Source organism: Sorex araneus, chromosome 5 (genome assembly GCF_027595985.1).
Source record: "Sorex araneus isolate mSorAra2 chromosome 5, mSorAra2.pri, whole genome shotgun sequence".
NCBI classification, from domain to species: domain Eukaryota; kingdom Metazoa; phylum Chordata; class Mammalia; order Eulipotyphla; family Soricidae; genus Sorex; species Sorex araneus.
Window position 1 is genome coordinate 195,115,001 of NC_073306.1, and position 19,772 is coordinate 195,134,772.

Below are 19,772 nucleotides of genomic sequence, written 5' to 3' on the forward strand. Positions count from 1 at the left end.
AATCAATATGTTAAGATATTGCAGTACAATAATCAATATGTATGTTTTTTCGATTGGGCACTGTTATAAGATAACAGGTAATATAAACTACTGAGAAGTATGACCATCAGGGAGAAGCATTTCTTTTTTAAGATTCTAGTTAGATCAGTGAATCTCATGAAATTAGATATGGGAGGGAAGAACTGGACTTAAGAAAAAGTAGTGTTTGGAGTTTGGGATTCAAGATTTAAGTACTTGTCAAGTGAACCTAATAATGTCCTTGCCTGAGCACCTGAAAATAAGTAATAATTCCCCTTCCCAATTATACTGGCTAAATTTAATCAGATGGAGATCTCATTGACCTGTGCCTGCATTATTACTTGGGTGCATGTATGATTCACATCAGATGTTTGAGGATTACGCATAAATCCTCATAATTATGAGGGTTACTAATCAAATGTACTGTTAATCAAATTTATGTGGTATACAAATTTGAGATCCCTGAAATCTTGACTTTCAGTTGTGTAGTCACTGAGTAATTTAATTCTTCCCAAAAGCATTTGTCTGAAGTGTTCACAGATCGCCTTCTGTTGGAACTCTTAGCAAGATTGAGAGAATTTGCACCTCTGTGATCCCTTTCTCTGCTACTCTTAGATGTCTTAGTATTTGTGTTTTTGTAGGACACCAATAGGCAGAGGAAGAGCATGGCTTCGTTTGGCATTAATGCAAAAGAAACTTTCAGAATACATGAAAGCTTTGATCAATAAAAAGGAACTTCTCAGGTATGAACATCTAATTCAGCTTTGTCTCTTTCTTTGTTCTACCCATATTCTGTTAAATCACGTACATTTTACCATGGTTTACTGTAAATGAAACCATTGATACAACACATCCTTCAACTAAAATGATATCTTCTCCCACATACCTCCCACACACATATCAAGGGATATTTTTACATTACGTGTGTTTAGTTTGTTTAGTCTGCAATATGCAAGAGATTCTTCTAGGGTATCATCTCTAGAAAAGAGGCTTTTGACATCTTAGCATGTACCCATAAGACAGGAAACTGACCTTAAAGTTCAAAACACAGGAACTTCCAGGTGGATCTCAGATAAAAATGGTAGAAAAAAAAATAAAATTTTCAGAGAAAATCATAAGGTAATCATAACCTTCTTAGACATGGGTGGAGCAATAGCACAGCGGTAGGGCGTCCACCTTTCACGTGGCCAATCCATGTTCGATTCTTCCACCCCTCTTGGAGAGCCCGGCAAGCTACCGAGAGTATCGCGCCAGCACGGCAGAGCCTGGCAAGCTACCCATGGCGTATTCAATATGCCAAAAACAGTAACAACAAGTCTCACAATGAGAGACGTTACTGGTGCCCGCTCGAACTTTCTTAGACATAAAAAAAATACCATGTCGGAGAAGATGAATAAATTGATCTACATTTAGATGGACAGTTTCTCTTCTTCAAGAGACATTTATGCCCCCACCCCACCCTCAAGCCCTAGCACCACCAGTTTTTACTCAAGAGCTCCCAAGTGTAGAGTTACTACACTTTCGCCACCACCGAAGTGCCCAGCACCCAACACCACTGTCCTTATGTCACCTCTCCCCCCATCCACAGCCCCCTACCACTGCTGGGTGATCTAGTTTTGTAATGCAGTGCCAGGGGTTTGTCAATGTCCAGTACTCTGCATCTTTGTTGTTTTTGTATCCTGCGAGAGTGACGCCATCTGGTATTTTCCCGTCTTCCTATGACTTATTTCACTTAACATGATGCTCTCCAGTTCCATCCAAGTTGCTGCAAACTGCAATATTCTTTTCTTATATCTAAGTAATATTTCTATACATACACACACACACACACACACACACACACGTGTGTGTGTGCGCGCACATGCCTTAGTTTCTGTATCTGTTCATCAGTTGTTGGGCTGTTTCCAAAACCTAGCTATTGTACTTAGTTCTCTGAATTGATGTGTTTGTTTTTTTTTTTTTTTGTATTTTTGGTGGTACAGTCCAAGAAGTAGACCCTGTGGGTCGTAGGCTTTGTTTATTTCTTTGTTTGTTTGTGGGCCACCCCGGTGGCTCAGGGGTGACTCCTGGCTACTGCACTCAGGAATTACTCCTGGCAGGCCTTGGGAGACCATCTGTTGTGCCAGTAGCAAACAACCTCGGTCAGCTTCTTGGAGCGGCTACCCACTGTGCTGTCGCTCTGGCCCCGTGGAGAAGACGGAAGCGCTGTTCTGAGTTCCCTGAGAAGTCTTTGGGCTGTGTCTCATAGGTTTGAAGTAGATGACATTTCCACTAATAGTGAAAGTGGCTTTTTATTTCACCACCTTCCTGCCAATACTGATTGTTCTAGTCTTTTTGATATATGCCATTCTGACTGCTGTGAGGAGATTTCTCATTGTTTTTGTTTTCATTTTTTTTCTTTGTTTCGCTTTTTGGGTCACACCCGGTGATGCACAGAGGTTACTCCTGGCTCATGCACTCAGGAATTACTCCCAAGTGCGCGGGGGACCATATGGGATGCCGGGAATCGAACCCAGGTCGGCTGCGTGCAAGGCAAATGCCCTACCCGCTGTGCTATCTCTCCAGCCCCAATTTCTCACTGTTTTGATTTGTATTTTCCTGATAACTTGCACTGAGCACTTTTTCATATAACTGCTGGCCAAAAATAGACCCTTTTTTTTTTGACAGAATGTCGTTTTATCTACTCTCACCATCTTTTTGTAGGACTTACTGGCTCATATTTACTTTTATTAATTGAGCTTTTTGAGTGCCTTATGTAAGTTTGATGTTATCCCCATATATGATATATATGTTATACAGATATTTTCCCCATTAAGTAGGGTGTCTTTTTATTTTAGTCTGCTCCTTTTTTCACGACTTTTTCTCTTTAATGTAGTTGCATTTGTTTTTTCTATTTTGTTATCTCTACCAACGAAGTAGAATCACTGAAGGGATATCTTTGAGAATTCTGCCCATGTTTTTCTCAATGTATTTTATAGATTTTAGCCTACTCTCAAGGTCTTTAATCCATTTTGAATTAACTTTTGTGGATGGTATGATATGCGTATGCAATTTTATTTTTGACCCTGTGGCTGTTGAGTTTTGCGACACTATTTGTGGGAGAGGCTTTCCTCCTCCACTTTAAGCCCAGGTCCTTTGTCATTGCCAACTGCCCGTAGCCCGAGGGCTTATCGCTAGGCTCTGAGACTTATCCCGCGGTCTGAGACTACCTTTTTGTTGTGTTGTTGTTCGTTTTGGGGCCACACCCAGCAGTGCTCAGGGCTTACTCCTCAGGGATCACTCCTGGTGATGTGTGGTTATAATTTTGATTAGTATTCAATTAAATATGTGCAGTGGTTTTGGCTAAGTGGGCATTTGGCCTATATTTCCCCCCCTCTGTGTACATGGAATATCTTTCCCTCTCCTATGTCTTATTTTGTCTTTTAATCATAAGTATCTCAGCTTTCTTATATAGGTCTTTCACCTTCTTTGTTAAAATTATTTCTGTGCATTTAAATTTTTTGCATGCAGTTACAAATGTAATTGTTTTCTTAATTTATTGTTATTTGCATATGAGAATTCACTGCTTATTCCTTATCGATGTTTGTAAGCTGCCACCTTGCTGAACTTACTGTGTGTAATAGCTTTGGCTTGTTTCGCTTTGTGGTCCACAGCCACAGTTCTCAGCGGCTGCTCTTAGCTCACTGTCCAGGGGACACTCCTAGTGGTGCCCAGGGGACGTGCAGGTCCAGGGCTTAACCCTGGACCTCCCACATGCAAAGCCACACTCGGACCATTGAGGACTCTCTCCACTCCCTCTAGTAGCTTCTTTTTTTTTGGGGGGGTAGGGGGGTCATACCCTGACCTGCTCAGGGGTTACTCCTGGCTCTGGACTCAGGAATGATTCCTGGCAGTGCTTGGGGGACCATATAGGATGCCAGGGATTGAACCTGGGTGGCCACGTGTGCAAGGCAAATGACCTACCCATGAAACTATTGCTCTGGCCCCTCTAGTAGCTTCTTAACGGAGTAGTATTTTATTTAAGTTTTCCATACTTACTGTGATGATTATCATCATCATCATTTAAAAAACTAAAAAAGAAAAGAAAAAATTGGGGGCCGGAGTGTTAGTATATCAGGTAGGGTGTTTGCCGAGCACACAACGTAACCCATGTTCGGTCCCTGGCGTCCCCACCTCCCCACCCCGCCCCAAGCACTGCCAGGAGGAATTCCTGAATGCAGAGCCGGGAATAACCCCTGGGCATCGCTGGGTAAAACCCAAAAATAAATGAACTAGTACAATAATAAAATGAAAGGCTGGGTTTATAGTCTATGATCTTTGTTATGATGGGATATCTTCACTCTAGACCCATTCTGTTGAGACTAGACTTTTTATCATCAGTTGGTACTGGATCTTGTCAAATGCTTTCTCAGAATCTATTGGTGTGATCATGATTTTTGTCTTTTCTTTTTTCCATGCACTGTAGTATACTGATTGATTTGTACATGAACCATTCTTATATCTATGGAATAAACACCATTTGGTCATTTACATCATTGGATTGTTGAGATCATTATCGGAGTAGACTAGTGTATGGATTTCTCTTACAGTGAATTCTATGAACCCAATGCACTCATGATGGAAGAAGAAGGAGCCATAATTGCTGGTCTGTTGGTGGGTCTGAATGTCATTGATGCCAATTTCTGTATGAAAGGAGAAGATTTGGACTCTCAGGTATGGGAAAGATTCTTGGCTACTGTGATTTGTTATCTCAGAATCATTTAAGTTAGTTTGCATTAGATTCTACCAGACAATTCAGAGGAAGCTCTGTGAGTCATAAATAGGACATTTTTCTTTTTAATTTTTAATTTTATTATTATTATTTTTTTAATTGAATCACGGTAAGATACTGTTATAGGTTTTCATGTTTGAGTTTCAGGTATACAGTGATCAGACACCCATCTCTCCACCAGTGCACATTCTGTACCACCAGTGTCCCCAGTATACCCCAAATTTCCAACCCTCCCCCTGCCTCCCTGGCAGACAATTTCCCCCATACACTCTCTCTACTTTTGGGCATTATGGTCTGCAATACAGATACTGAGAGGTTATCATAGTTGGTTCTTTATCTACTTTGGCACACATCTCCCATCCCGACTGATTCGAGCAACCGTCATTGTCCTAGTGATCCCTTCTCTATTCCAGCTGCCTTCTTCCCCAGCTCATGAGACAGGCTTCCAACTATGGGGCAGTATTCCTGGCCCTTGTGTCTACTGTCCTTGGGTGTCCATCTCATATTGTGTTATTTCATATTCCACATATGAGTGCAGTCCTTTTATGTCTGTCCCTCTCTTTCTGACTCATTTCACTTAGCATGATACCCTCCATGTCCATCTACTTATAAGCAAATTTCATGACTTCATCTCTAATGGGCTGGAGCGATAGCACAGCGGGTAGGGCGCTTACCTTGCACGCAGCCGACCCAGGTTTGATTCCTCTGCCCCTGTAGGAGAACCTGGCAAGCTACCAAGAGTATCTCGCCTGCATGGCAGAGCCTGGCAAGCTCCCTGTGGCGTATTCGATATACCAAAAACAGTAACAAGTCTCACGATGGAGACGTTACTGATGCCTGCTCGAGCAAATCGATGAGCAACGGGATGACAGTGACAGTGATCTCCAATAGGACATTCTTTAATTTTGATGTGAATTAACACACACAGATTTTCCCTTGCAACTTGGCAAGTGATGTTTTATATGTTCATGCCTACATACAACTCATACAAATCTCCCTTTGTGCACATAAATAAGCTCTCAAGAGTAGTTCCCCTTTTTTTTCCCTGGCTTAATTTTCACTGATAAGTGGGCCTGGAGAGGTGGGGCGGGCTGAGCACTTGCTGCGTGTGCAAATAACCCGGTTTGAATCCCTGCTGTCCTCTGCACTACATCCTACAACAAATTTCTCAAGCTTTTTTTTCCCCTTGCCCCACTCTATCATGGGATTTTGTTTTTTGGTTTTTGTTGTTATTGTTGTTGTTGTTGTTGTTGTTTGCTTGTTGGGACACCCAGCAATGCACAGGGGTTGCTCCTGGCTTTGCATTCAGGAATTACTCCTGGCAGTGCTCGGGGTGTTATATAGGATGCTGAGAGTCGAACCCAGGTCAACCATGTGCAAGGCAAACGCCCTACCCACTGTGCTATCGCTCCAGCCCCTATCATGTTTTATTCTGACAATGTAAGTGGATTAGATTATTTTTAATCTGAAATTTTAAAAATATTAGAGCTGGAGAGACAGTACCATAGGTAGGTGCTTGTCTTGCACTCGGCTTACCCGGGTTCCATCTCCAGCACCCCAGATGATCCCTCAGACGCCTGCCAGGAGTAACACTTGAGCATCACCAGGTGTGGCCCCAAAACCTGAAAAATAAAAAGTCAAGTAATCAAGTTGCAACCTTGAAAAATTTAAACATTAGCACTAGTGAGAGTTTGGAAAGGCCAGACTGCTAAATGGTCATCTTTGGGTGATTGGGATTACAGCGCTGTTTATCTCTACTTTCTGAAACATCTATAAGGAATATATATATATATTACTTTTGTAACTATAAGTTTTAGAAGATTATTTCCAAAATATAATAAGCAAGAGAGAAGGAAACTTCAAACCTCAAAATGTGGAAATGTGGTATATTTTATTGACCTTCCTCTTTTCTTTCCTTTTCCTTTTTATTTATGTGTGTGTGTGTGTGTGTTTGTACACCTGGGTCTGCTGGGGTCTCACTCCTGGCTCTGCACTCAGGAATCAGTCCTTGTGGGCTTGGCAGACCATCTAGGGTGTCTGGAATCAAACTTGGGTCTGCCCTGTGCAAGGCAAGTGCCCTATTCGCTGTCTTATAGCTCTGGCCCCCAGTTGACTTTCCCTAATCATCCAGCACTAGTGACTTAATCTTGGTTCTTTTAATCTTGGGGCCAGAGTGATGGTGCAGTGGGCACTTGCCTTGCATGCATTCTATCTAGGTTGTATCCCGGACACCACCTAAGTTCCCCGGGATGCAAAGCTAGAAAGTAAGTTCTGAGCACAGCTGGGATGCACAAAGACAAAACAAAAATAAGACGCAAACAAAAAAATCTTGGTTCTATATTTCTTCCAACCCTTTATATGTCTTGATTATAATAAAAGTGTAAAATGTTACATTGTAGTCAAAATTTTTCATAATTGTCACAACCATATTGCTATTTTGCCTTTAAAAGTGACTTATGTCATATGGGAAATATCACTGTCACTGTATCACTGTCATCCCATTGCTCATTGATTTGCGGGCACCAGTAACATCTCCATTGTGAGACTTGTTGTTACTGTTTTTGGCATATCCAATACACCACAGGTAGCTTGCTAGGCTCTGCCATGCGGGCGAGATACTCTCTGTAACTTGCCAGGCTCTCTGAGAGGGGAGGAGGAATTGAACCTGGGTCGGCCGCATGCAAGGCAAACACCCTACCCACTGGGCTATATCTCTAGCCCATGGGAAATATATCTAATTTTATATTCTGTAAATTCTCTCTGTAGGTTGGAGTCATAGATTTTTCAATGTATCTCAAGGATGGGAACAGCAGTAAAGGTAGTGAAGGGTACGTACAATAAAATTTGAATTATTTTTTTTCTTTGGTGGCAATTAAGGTTTACAGTAGGGTTTTAATAGACAAGCTGGAAGCTGGAAGAACTTCTGATAACACAGCTTCAGTTTAGACATGGGGCCTAACACTCAACAGTCAGATTGCTTTGGCTAAAAGAATTTTAAAGCAGGGATTTTTCTGTCACCTGCTTCAGGGATGAACAGAACAAAAATTATTGGGAAAGGAACATGATGGTTAATCTCTTAAATATTTGAAAATGGGATGTTTGTGAACAAAGAATTAAGTTTTCGGTTTGCTTCCGGTGTGCTCTATTGGTTATGCATCATGAGTTTGTGTAAAATGTTAACATTAGGAAGAGCTGAGTTTAGACTCTCGGACCTCTGCTCGACTTCCATGGTTCTTGTAACTCTATTTTTAGTTTCCAAAATTAAGAGTTTTAAAAATACTCACGTGGTACTTAGAAGCACAGATTATTTCAGAAACACGGAAAGTCTTACCTTTTTCATTGCAGAGGAAAAGTTTTTTATTCTTGACGTATCTCTGATAAATGCCAGACTGTCATGACACAGGTTCCTAACTGTGGAATAAAAATAAAAAGACGCGGGTAGAGGGGATCTTTGAGTTGTTTGTGTTATTGTCTTAACTTGAGCTTTCTCCTCCCCCTAGAGACGGCCAGATCACTGCAATCCTGGACCAGAAGAACTATGTGGAGGAACTCAACAGACATCTGAAGTAAAGAACGGATACATGTGGGGGGTTGAGTTGTTGTTGTTGTTGTTGTTGTTGTTGTTGTTGTTCTAAGTTTCACCTTTGATCTTTAAACTTTTTTCCTTTTAGGGAAGTTACTGTGTGTACCTTTCCCATAGTAAACAGACACATGTACTCGTGTGCCTGAAAAAAAAAATCCCCAAACTTGCTTTTCTTTCTTTTCTCTCTTTTGGTTTTGGGACCCCCTCTTGCCCCCTCCCGGCGATTCCCAGGGTTTACTCCTGGTTCTGCCCTCAGGAATTACTCCTGGTGGTGCTCGGGGGACATTATGGGATTCCGGGGGTCAAATTCAGGTGGGCCGTGTGTGAGTCGAGCACCTTACCCGCTGTACTATCTCTCCACGCCCCCAGACCTTTTTCTGGGGAATCATTGCTGTTAGATCTTTAAACTGGAGACTTTCACTCTGCATGGTGCCCGGCAGGTCCTACAGGTTGGTTCCCGTGTGTCAAGAGTGAAATGTGTGAGGTGCCTTCAGGTCTCTCCTGTCTCCGTACTAGAGTTCTAGTGAAAGGGAAAGGGAAAGGGAAGCTAGTGGACAGTGAGGATAAATTCAGATAATATGCAACAATCTACAAAGAATGAGATCTGTCGTTACTAAACGATGGAGAGGCTGTTAAAATCTCAGGGCTGAGTGTAATAGAGACGTTACTGGTGCCCACTCGAGTAAATTGACTAACTACGGGATGACAGTAATACAGTGAAACAGAGAATACCTGTGTGCCAACCACCATCTAAGGACTATATAATTTTTTTTTTCTTTTTGGGTCACACCTGGCAATGTACAGGGTACCTCCTGTCTCTGCACTCAGGGATTACCCCTGGTGGTGCTCAGGGGACCATATGGGATGCTGGGAATCGAACCCGGGTCGGCCGCTTGCAAGGCAAACATTCTACCCTCTGTGCTATTGCTCCAGCCCAGGACTATATAAATTTAATATTTTTTTGCCTTAATGAAAAGCTGCATATGACTGATGTGATAACTCTAGTGATAAGATAGACATACTCAGTAAAAATTTAATATGTGACATTGACATTTGTGACCCTCTTGATTTAGTAGATCCAAGCACCTAATTTTAGAGTAATCTTAGAGGGGCTGCACATGCCTTAGCACCCTTAGGTTAATTATATCCTTTGAGTTCCATACATTTCTCTTTTATTCATAGAATTAGCAATATTAATTCATTCTTCATAACATTACCGTCAACTTACTAAGAAGTCAGTATGTATTTTTTGAAATTTTCCAAATCTGGAACACTATTTTGAAAAAAGCTCTTCTTTCTCCTGAAGAGAGCTAGCTGAACTATTGGTAGTCTCAAGCATGTTGATGTTCTTATCTAATTTGACTTTTGAATAAGTCAGAAGAGTTAATTAATGTATCCATTCAGTATTACCTTGTTCATAGTTTTGTTACTAAAGAATTCGAATCCACTCCCCTGCAGATCAGATCTAGTAATGTCGTGCACTGGAGAGATGTGAGTCAAGAAAGATGTGGTTGTAGTTAACAACAACAAAAAAAACCATTATTTATCTTCTTTATGCCTCAGTTTCTTTATAATTATAATGCCTAATTCTTTATAATACCTAAGATGGAGGATTATTGCAAAGAGTGAAATGATGTAGTGATATAATTTAGGAGCATAATTAGTGTATGGGGCTGGAGCGATAGTGCAGCATAGGTAGGGCATTCGCCTTGCACACGGCCGACCCGGGTTCGATTCCTCCACCCCTCTTGGAGACCCGGCAAGCTACCAAGAGTATCTCGCCCACACGGCAGAGCCTGGCAAGCTCCCCGTGGCATATTTGATATGCCAAAAACAGTAACAAGTCTCACAATGGAGACGTTACTGGTGCCCAGTCGAGCAAATCGATGAGCAATGGGACGACAGTGATTAGTGTATGAGAAGTACTTAATTCATGCAGCCTGTATTATAGATAGTAAACCTTAAAGCTTATTTACCATGTAGTGTATTGTTTCACTTGACAAATGCTTAGTGAGTGCAAACTCAGTGTCAGTGTAGCAATTAAGACACATAGGACCCTGTTAGTTTCTTAGACCTCATAGATCTATGATGAGTTGTGGACATCAGACACTAGTTAGTAAACTTGATGTTTAATAGGTAGTTACTGTGGGGCTGGAGTGATACCACAGCGGGTAGGGCATTTGCCTTGCACGCAGCCAACCCGGGTTCCATTCCTAGCATCCCATATGATCCCCAGAGCACTGCCAGGAATAATTCTTGAGTGCAGAGCCAGGAGTAACCCCTGTGCATGGCCAGGTGTAACCCAAAAAGAAAAAAAAAAAAAGGAAGAAAAAGGAGTAACACCAAATTGGATGACATATAATGTAGAAGGCGACCAATCTCGATTAACAAAATATCAACATGGAAGACTTAACCTATAACACTATAACAACATCTTTGTAATCTCTTATACATGATGGCTGGCTCTGTGGTGAGATACAATCATCCTCATTAGCTTTCTTCTACAGAAACATTTTTTAACAAGCCATGCAAAATAAATTATTATGGGCCTATTATGGAGACAGGTTTAAGGGGTGGTTGGGAAAATTGGAAATAACGGTGGTGGGAAGGTGCAGTGGTGTTGGAATAGTGAGTATCTGTAACAAATCACCGTGACCAACTTTGTAAACCACAGTGTTTATATGAAGTATAAGGGGAAAATAAAATTTTAAAAAATAATAATAAAAGGAAGATACGGTGCTGGCGATGTGGCTCGACCGTATACAGTTCGTGCCTCACATGTTTGAGGCACAGGGCCCAACACTGCAAAAAATAAAATGACAAGGTACAGTGTTGTTTTCTAGAAGAGCTCATCATGTTTTTCTTTCCTGATAGTGCTACTGTAAACAACCTTCAAGCTAAAGTGGATGCACTGGAAAAATCCAACACTAAACTGACAGAGGAGGTAAGTGTTTTTAGAAAATCTGATTGCCCAAGATTTGAATAATGTACATTAGTGAAAGCAGTAGTTTCTCTGGGACCTTGGAAGTAAAAGACCTACTCTAGAACATTCATCATGGATACTCAACACTTTTTGAATCCTACTTACGTGCTCAAGCTAGACAAGACATATGCGTCACATTCGTGCCCGGCACTGGTTTCTGTGTGCCAGATTGGAGAGCTGTCCACACATGCGCCTTATTTTCTTCTTGGGGCAGTGGGGAACCTCAGGCACCCTAGTTAGAAGCCAGTAACCCCTGCTTGCGTGTCGCGTGCTCCTTTCCATGTGATCTCTTACTGGTTCCCTCGCTGGTAAACAGTGGTGATTATATTTCCCCTTTTAGTCTCACACTTGTACTCTGAAGATCAAATAAGTTGATATATGTGAAAACTCTTTGAAAAGTTCCTAAAATAGAAGTATTAAAATGACCTCATTTTATCTCCAAATAATAAGCATTTCCCCAACCCCCTCTACTTTCTTTGTTTCCTCCTGGTTTTTAGGACACACCCAGGCAGTGCTTAGGGGCTATTCCTGGTTTTGTGCTCAACACTGCCCCCTGCTGATACTTGCAGATAAGAGGATGCAGACAAGTGCCTTTTTTTAAATTTTTACATTGGACATTGTATATTTTATCAGTTTCTTACATCCACAGGTTTTCATTGCAATATTTTACTTATTAATGCTGATACTTAATCAGTAACTATATTATTTACTAATATAAAATCAATATCAAGTTTTTCTCCTTTAAATGTTCTTTTTTTTTAAATGTAGGAATGCTGCTATTAATTCAGCCATTGATTAAGCTGTTTGAATTGGGCATGAAATCCACATTACTTTTTTTTTCAATTGAATCACCGTGCGATACAGTTACAAAGCTTTCATGTTTGAGATTCAGCTGTACAATGATCGAACACCCATCCCTCCACCAGTGCACACTTCCCACCACCAGTGCCCCCAGAATATCCCCCTTCCCCATCTCAGTCTTCACCCTGCCTCCATGGCAAAGCAATTCCTCTTTGCTTTGGGGCATTATGTTTTGCTCAAATTTTCCCACCACCATTCAAGCCTGCCTGCCTGCCAGGGGCAGATGCTAGATCATTTATTGTTCATTGCTCATTTTGAATATCATGGGTGCCACAGACACGCGCTCCTGGAATCCTAGATTGTAAATGGTTGGGTTCCAGAGACATTTCTGTAGGGCACTAATCCATTTTGGGATTCAGTTGGGCGTCTCTGGACCAGGGCTGAAGGTGTGCTAAGATGTTGCCTGGAGGCACATTGTGGGTGTGACAGGCTGACAAGTGGCTGGGGAGCTGTGGAGGGACAGCCCAGCGGTTCTGCCGCCATGTGTCCGTGGAGATTTAATCCTGGAACCCGCATACCTGGGCCTTGCTTATGGAAGCTCTCGGTCACCAGGATTCCATCTGGAGTAGGCGGGGAGACTGCACCTGCCCCATTTGGGGTGTGCTGGTGAAATTGGCTCAGTATGGGGCCCAGAGAGATCTCCGGTTCTGTGATGTCTTCCGGGACTCGCTGCTGTGTCTCTGGCTTTTAACTTCTTTCGAGGTTTATTCATGGATCTCTGAAGCAAGGCCTGTAATAGAGTTTACAGGGTGGCTCTGGAGTTGGTTCATGGGGGTGACTGCCAGTGCTTCCATGTGTATTGGGAAGTGGGGGGAAGTAGCCCACCCCAACTCCATGAAAGCGTGGAGATTTCAGTCACAAAACCCGCATACCCAGATTTCCAGCAGATTGTATGTTGGTGAGGTCCGTCCTGAGACGGTGGAGTCAGGCCTGGGGTATGATGGTAATTTTGGATTGTGGAAGCAAGTGACTGCTGGGGGCTCTGCTTGGGCAGGCACAGGCCAACCTGCCCCCGTCCGATTTAACTCAGTCTGTTCAGCCATGCGCGGGTCCAAGATTAACTGTGGCTTTTGGTCTCTTTGGAGATTTATCTATAGGTCTCTGAAATAAGGCCAATAAATGAGTTTGTATAGCTGAGCCAGAGGTGGTTTATGGGTGTGGCTCCCATATACCTAACTTTGGGTATTTAATTTCTTGGTAAACTTGGTTCCAAGTTGTTGGGGTCCAGCCAAAGGCACAGCGGCAAATTTGGGGTGTCAGGAAGCCAGAAGGCACCATCAGGCTGTCGATACACTCACCCCGCAGGTATAGGTTGACCTGTTGGCGGCATTATACCCCCAGCGGACAAGTGTTTTAACCCCCAGACTATCTCTCTGGTCCCATTAATGGATTTCCCAAGGCTACTCTATGTTTTTTCTATAGCTTTAGATGTTTCTCTGAAAAACCATTGAACTTTATCAGGATGGCAAAGACTTTATCTTCTCTCTTTCTAATTATAGAAATAATGGAGTACTTTTAGTTTAAATAAAACCGAGTTAAGACGTGGGGTGGGGTGCTCGCTTCGGCAGCACATATACTAAAATTGGAATGATACAGAGAAGATTGGCATGGCCCCTGCGCAAGGATGGCATGCAAATTCGTGAAGCGTTCCATACAAAAAAAAAAAAAGACGTGGGGTGGGATGGCTTGGCATGAGGGAGGCTTGGTGAATGGCGCTGCCATGGGCAACCTCCAGCCCTTGGCACTGCCAGGTATGGCTCTAAACTCCAAGAGTAAATTTTAAAGGAAGATAAGTAAAATCAAGATATTTTGGTAATGATTGTGTGGTTTAGTGATGTATACTGTGGAGACTGTGAAATCCCTAAAACATTCCAGTCCTATTAATTAACGTTAACTAATGTCAAAGTCGCTGAGGGGGAAAAAGTTTAAATCAAATTTAAACTTGGTTTTATTTTTATTTTCCTTTACTTTTTTGGGGGGCGGGGGGGCTCACATCCAGCAATGCACAGCAGTTATTCCTGTCTCTGCACTCAGGAATTACTCCTGGCAGTTCTGAGGGGACCATATGGGATGCTGGGAATTGAACCAGGGTCAACCCCGTGCAAAGCAAATGCCCTACCCGCTGTGCTATCACTTCAGCCCCTCCTTTATTTTCAAACCAGGTTTAAAGCACTAACCAAGAAGGTGTTGAAAAAGTCATGTTTTTCTTCAGAACAAACATTACTATAAAAACACTTTCCTTATTAGTCAATCCTTTGGACTTTACTTATTGTTTGTTTGGTTTTTTTTTTTTTGCTTTTTTTTTGTGGGGGTCACACCCAGCGATGCACAGGGGTTACTCCTGGCTCTGTACTCAGGAATTACCCCTGGTGGTGCTCAGGGGACCATATGGGATGCTGGGATTCGAACCTGGGTTGGCGCGTGCGAGGCAAACGCCCTACCCACTGTGCTGTTGCTCCAGCCCCCTGGACTTTACTTTTGACATTCTTTTTCGTTATGATTTTGGGCCTCCCTAGTGGGTGTCAGGAATCACACCCAGGGCCCTCTGCATGCCAGGAATACGCTCCCGCCCTGAACCATCGCCCTAGCCAAGAATTTCATTTTCAGTTGTAGATTCTTAAATTCTGTAGTACTTTTGGGGGCCTGAGAGGTAGTACAGTGGATAAGGTGGTTGCTTGCACACAACTGAGCAGGTTTGATCCCCGGCATTCAGTGTGGTCTCCCAAACCCACCAGGAGCAATTCCTGAGCACAGAGCAGAAATAGACCCCAGCACTTCGGGTATCATGCCCCCACCCCACCACCACAAAAAAAAAAAAAAATTTTAAATCATGGGACCAGAGACATAGTACAGGTGATAAGACACATGTGGCCAAACCCAGTTTGATCTTTGGCACCATAAATCATTGCTTCAGGGAAAGCTTTGAAGTTCCCTGAAATACCACGATAGTGCACCGCTTGGGGCCTGTAAAACCTCCATACAAATTTGAATTGTTGTGCTGCAGTGATAGTACAAATGGTACTTGCCTTACTTCAGCATCCATACGATCCCCCAAGCCCTGCCTGCTGTGGCCCCCAAACAAAACAAAAACATACAGACACCCTTGGGGTAAACATTCTTAATACCTCATACTCAAAAAGCTGGCACACGAAAACATCAGTTGGCGTCTTAAGGAAATTATCTAACCTACTTGATAAATTATTTCCTCCAGTGTTGATGAAAGAACGATAAAAGATTAATATTGTAATTTTATCCACAGCTTGCGGTCGCAAACAACAGGATTATTACCTTGCAAGAAGAAATGGAACGTGTTAAAGAGGAAAGCTCCTACATTTTGGAATCCAATCGGAAGGTTACTCTCATGAGCTTTGCAAATTATTCCCAGAGGGCATGTCGGTATTTGAGCCGAGGGGCAGCGGGGGTGGCCGCAGGACCTTGGAAGCTGTGGGTCACTGCGGGGCTCCAGCGGAGTGCGGAACTGAGTCAGTGATGGAGGCTCCTACGGAGGCTCGTTGGCGCCTCCCTGATCTAACTCAGTTCCTGGCTCTTACGCATTCTGAGATGTACATATTTTATGGCTGTATATATTGTTATATTTAGCCACCTTACTGTTTTCTGTTTGTCTTTAGTAAAGCAGAATCACTGGGGTTTTTTTGGTTTTATGTGTTGTATTTGAATCACACCTAGCAATGCTCCAGGATTACTCCTGGCTCTGCACTCAGGAATCACTCCTAGCAGTGCTCAGGGGACCATATGGGATGCGGGGTTTAAACCCTGGTCAGCAGCATACAAAGCACACACTTTACCCATTGTACTTTCCCTCCAACCCCCAAATCCTTCTTATTGAAAGAAATTTGAGGGGGAGGGAGAGATATATGTTCAGGGGAGAACACAGGAGAAACAACCTACTGTGTATTGTTTTGATTTTTTATTTTTATAAAGATGTGACATTTGATAATACTTGGAGCAACTAATTAATGATTTTCTGTAATTTTCTGCATAACTGAATCCCCTAAAGTACCAAGATTTTCATACACGTGTCTAGTCCAATTTTTTGCAAACCTTTCATGTACTGCACAATTCCAAGTCTTTTTTTTTTTTTTTTTTGGTTTTTGGGTCACACCTGGCGATGCACAGGGGTCACTCCTGGCTCTTCACTCAGGAATTACCCCTGGCGGTGCTCAGGGGACCATATGGGATGCTGGGATTAGAACCCGGGTCGGCCGCGTGCAAGGCAAACGCCCTACCCGCTGTGCTATTGCTCCAGCCCCCTCCAAGTCTTTTTTGGTTGTTTTTTGTTTGTTTGTTTGGGGAACATTTGTCAATGTTCAGAGATTACTCCTGGCTCTCAATTATTCCTGGCAGGGCTCGGGAACCCTGTAGGATGCTGGCCGCGTGCAAAGCAAGTGCCCTACCCACTGTACTAATGCTCTGGCCCACAATTCCAAACCTTAAGCAGTGGATATAATTTGACGCAGCTCTTTATGATGACTAGAGGTCATAACTGTAAATATTGGCACTACTCTACTAGATTATAGTGGTATTTAAGTATTTTAGGGACTGTAGAAATTGAGAGAACTTCTAACACCTATGTTTGAATACTTCGAGCTGTGGGTGATTTTTCTCCTTCCATTTATGATTCGACAGCATCTTTTCCTGCTGCTATTAGTAGCATCTGTAGAAAGGTTTCCACATTCCCTTTGGACTTTATTTCCGATATACTGTGGCACAGGAATCCATGTATGTGAGCGCAATTTTTTTTTCTAGAGATGGATTTTTAAGATTTCACTTTCGTATAGTAATTTGTATTGTTACTTTAAACAAAATGGCAAGAAATATCCAATTCAGCTTAGGAGGTTGTTTATCTTTATTCTCACTTAGAGTATCATTTTCATGTTCATTTACTTGTATAACTATTTACATATGATTATTTTTTCTCATTAAGTAGTAATGCTATATGAATAGATTCTTTAAACCTTTAAATATGCACTATTTTATCTATCTTTTTAAGGGTCCCAAACAAGACAGGACTTCAGAAGGACAAGCTCTAACTGAAGCCAGAAAACATTTAAAGGAAGAGACACAATTACGACTGGTAAACTTTACTTCAGTTCTAGTAGTTCTAGGACATGTTAAAAGCTAACCCACTACTTAGAGGTTTTATCATCTAGAGCAAGACACAATAACAGTACCTAACACACTTTTATGAGCCTGAAACTTTTATTTCTCCTCTTAACTCATATTCACTGTAATGTTTTCCCAGTACATTTTCTGCCTGTTCTCAACAGCCAGTAGGATTTTGCCAGTATGAAGAAATTATCTTTTTCCTTCTATGAATTAAATTTAGGATGCTTTCCATAAATAAGGAAGGTCCTAGAAATATGTCAGTATCAGTTTACTGTGAAAATAGAATATCTAAGTTAAGCATTGTAAGCATAATAAAAATCCTACACAGAATTTTCTACATTTTTGCATCATAAAGAGATAAATATTTTTATAAAGGAAAAAAATCCAAGCAAATAAGCAGTTGCTCTTAGGTGTGTCCTGAGTGCAGCTTGGGTAATGGAAGAATTTCAAGTCTTTGTGTCTTTGATCACCTAAGTAATGTTGCGGTAACAAAGGTTAAAATGAAAATGTCAATGTAAATGAATATAAACATTTCATTAGCCAGGTTGACCATTCCTGGTCATTCAGATATTACCATTTTACCAGAGTATGTTTTGCATTCCTTGGGCCCTGGAATATGTCAGCAGAATCCATAGTGAGGAGATTTGAAGTGTATGTTGCTGAACACGGTATGTTTCTGTAATGGACACAGTATCAGATGTGTGTATATATCAGATGGCATCAGTCTACCAAATTTGTATTTTTTTTTGATCACCATGAGATACACAATTAGAAAGATGTTCATGATTGGGTTTCTGTCATGCAATATTCCGACACCCTCCCCTTCAACAGTGTACATTTCCCACCACCATTGTCCCCATTTTCCTTCCCTCCCCCCTCCCCCGCTCCCCCTCTTCCCCTCTCCCCCTTCCCCCCCCCCCCCCCCCCCCCGCCCCGCATCTTCCACCTCCAGTCGGCCTCTGTGGCAGGCACTTTTCTTCTCCCTCTATTGCCGTTTCTCTCTCCTTTTGGGCATTATGGTTTGCAATTCAGGTTTGCAGTACAGGTCTAGGAGAATGATTCTCGGTTTGCACATTTTTGAATAACTTGCTGCATTATCCCAAATATTGTTCTTTTGCGGAGGGTCGAGGGTCTTGCCAGCATGCTCGAGAGGCCATTCTCCCAAGACTTGGCTCACTGGGGTGGACGGGGCCTGGGACTGCAGTGCAGTGCAGGGCCCCCAGGGACAGTCAGCAGTGCTTGGAAGCTAGGTTACTCTTATAATTAATGTGGTTACTCTTATAATTAATGTGTGTAGGTAGTGATAGCTACTGCTGGGATGTCCAGGCGCAAGGGTTTTGGTCTGCCTTTCCCTGTGGGATTTCGTTGTTCGTCCTTGGGTCAGGAAGAGACCGTAATCGATGTTCTTCCCTTCGGGGGCAGGACGTTGAAAAGGAACTGGAGATCCAGATCAGCATGAGACAGGAGATGGAGCTGGCCATGAAGATGCTGGAGAAAGATGTGTGCGAGAAGCAGGATGCCCTGGTGTCTCTGCGGCAGCAGCTGGACGATCTCAGGGCGCTCAAGCATGAACTTGCCTTTAAGCTGCAGGTAAGAGATGTGGAGAGAACAGGCTTGCTGGCTCGCTGCAGCCCCGAAGCGTCCCTGTGCCCTTCTCTGAGTCACGCTGTAAATACAAAAGTGAAGTGCCTCATCTCATGTTGAGGCTAGTAGCTGCGCAACCACTTTGGGAGCCAGACTTGCATGTGATCTGCTCTGGAAAGCTGTTGCCCCAGTCGGAAGGAACACGTTCTTTCATATGCTCTCACATGATGCTGTTCTCCGGCCTTAAACACCAATGAAGTACCATATCCCATCAGCTGCTTCGTTTTGGTTTTTCACTTGTGCTGCACCCAGCGGTGCTCAGAAGCTACCGACAGCATTGTGCAGGGGTGCTGGCAGGGCTGGGGGCCCGGGGGAGTTGCAGTGGAGACAGACCATAAGACCCTGTGGTGCTGAAGGCTGAAGCCAGTGAGCGCTCTGGCCAGCCCCTTGTTAGCTTCGGGGACAATTTGATGATCCTTCTGATAGTTGATTTTTGCGGTAAAGTATCTTAGAGCAACATGAATTGCAGGGGTCAGCGGGTAAGGCACTGGCGACCAGCGATCTATCCCCAGCACCGCTTATGGTCCCCCGAGCACCACCAGGAGTGATCTCTGAGCATAGAACCAGAAATTATCCCCGATTACCTCTGGGTATGGCCCCCAAACCAAAAACAATCCAATCATCCTCCCAAAATCCACTTAATTACAAGCATTGCCTTTTGTTTTCCACTTAGGAATTAACTAATAGACCAATATATGAGTGTTCCTGTTTCTCTTAGGTTCAAAAGATATGTTTGATTTACTTCAGATTTTTGACCTTATCTATACATGACTCAATTATTTTTC

The 19,772-nt window shown here is 42.7% G+C and overlaps 1 protein-coding gene and 1 non-coding gene across 5 annotated transcripts in view; both read left to right on the forward strand.

Annotated features, from left to right (window-relative positions):
• Positions 1 to 19,772, forward strand: part of RUFY3 (RUN and FYVE domain containing 3) — a 92,090-nt gene that overhangs the window by 57,661 nt on the left and 14,657 nt on the right. For all 4 annotated transcript variants that reach the window (XM_055137298.1, XM_055137300.1, XM_055137297.1 and 1 more), the window contains 8 exons: positions 660 to 761; positions 4,608 to 4,731; positions 7,556 to 7,617; positions 8,290 to 8,355; positions 11,247 to 11,316; positions 15,476 to 15,568; positions 17,228 to 17,311; positions 18,766 to 18,933. In XM_055137298.1, the coding sequence (XP_054993273.1) occupies positions 660 to 761; positions 4,608 to 4,731; positions 7,556 to 7,617; positions 8,290 to 8,355; positions 11,247 to 11,316; positions 15,476 to 15,568; positions 17,228 to 17,311; positions 18,766 to 18,933 (769 nt within the window). The remainder of the gene's footprint in view (positions 1 to 659; positions 762 to 4,607; positions 4,732 to 7,555; positions 7,618 to 8,289; positions 8,356 to 11,246; positions 11,317 to 15,475; positions 15,569 to 17,227; positions 17,312 to 18,765; positions 18,934 to 19,772) is intronic.
• Positions 13,769 to 13,875, forward strand: LOC129405251 (U6 spliceosomal RNA). Its single transcript, XR_008630433.1, has one exon. It is a non-coding gene; the product is annotated as a U6 spliceosomal RNA (small nuclear RNA).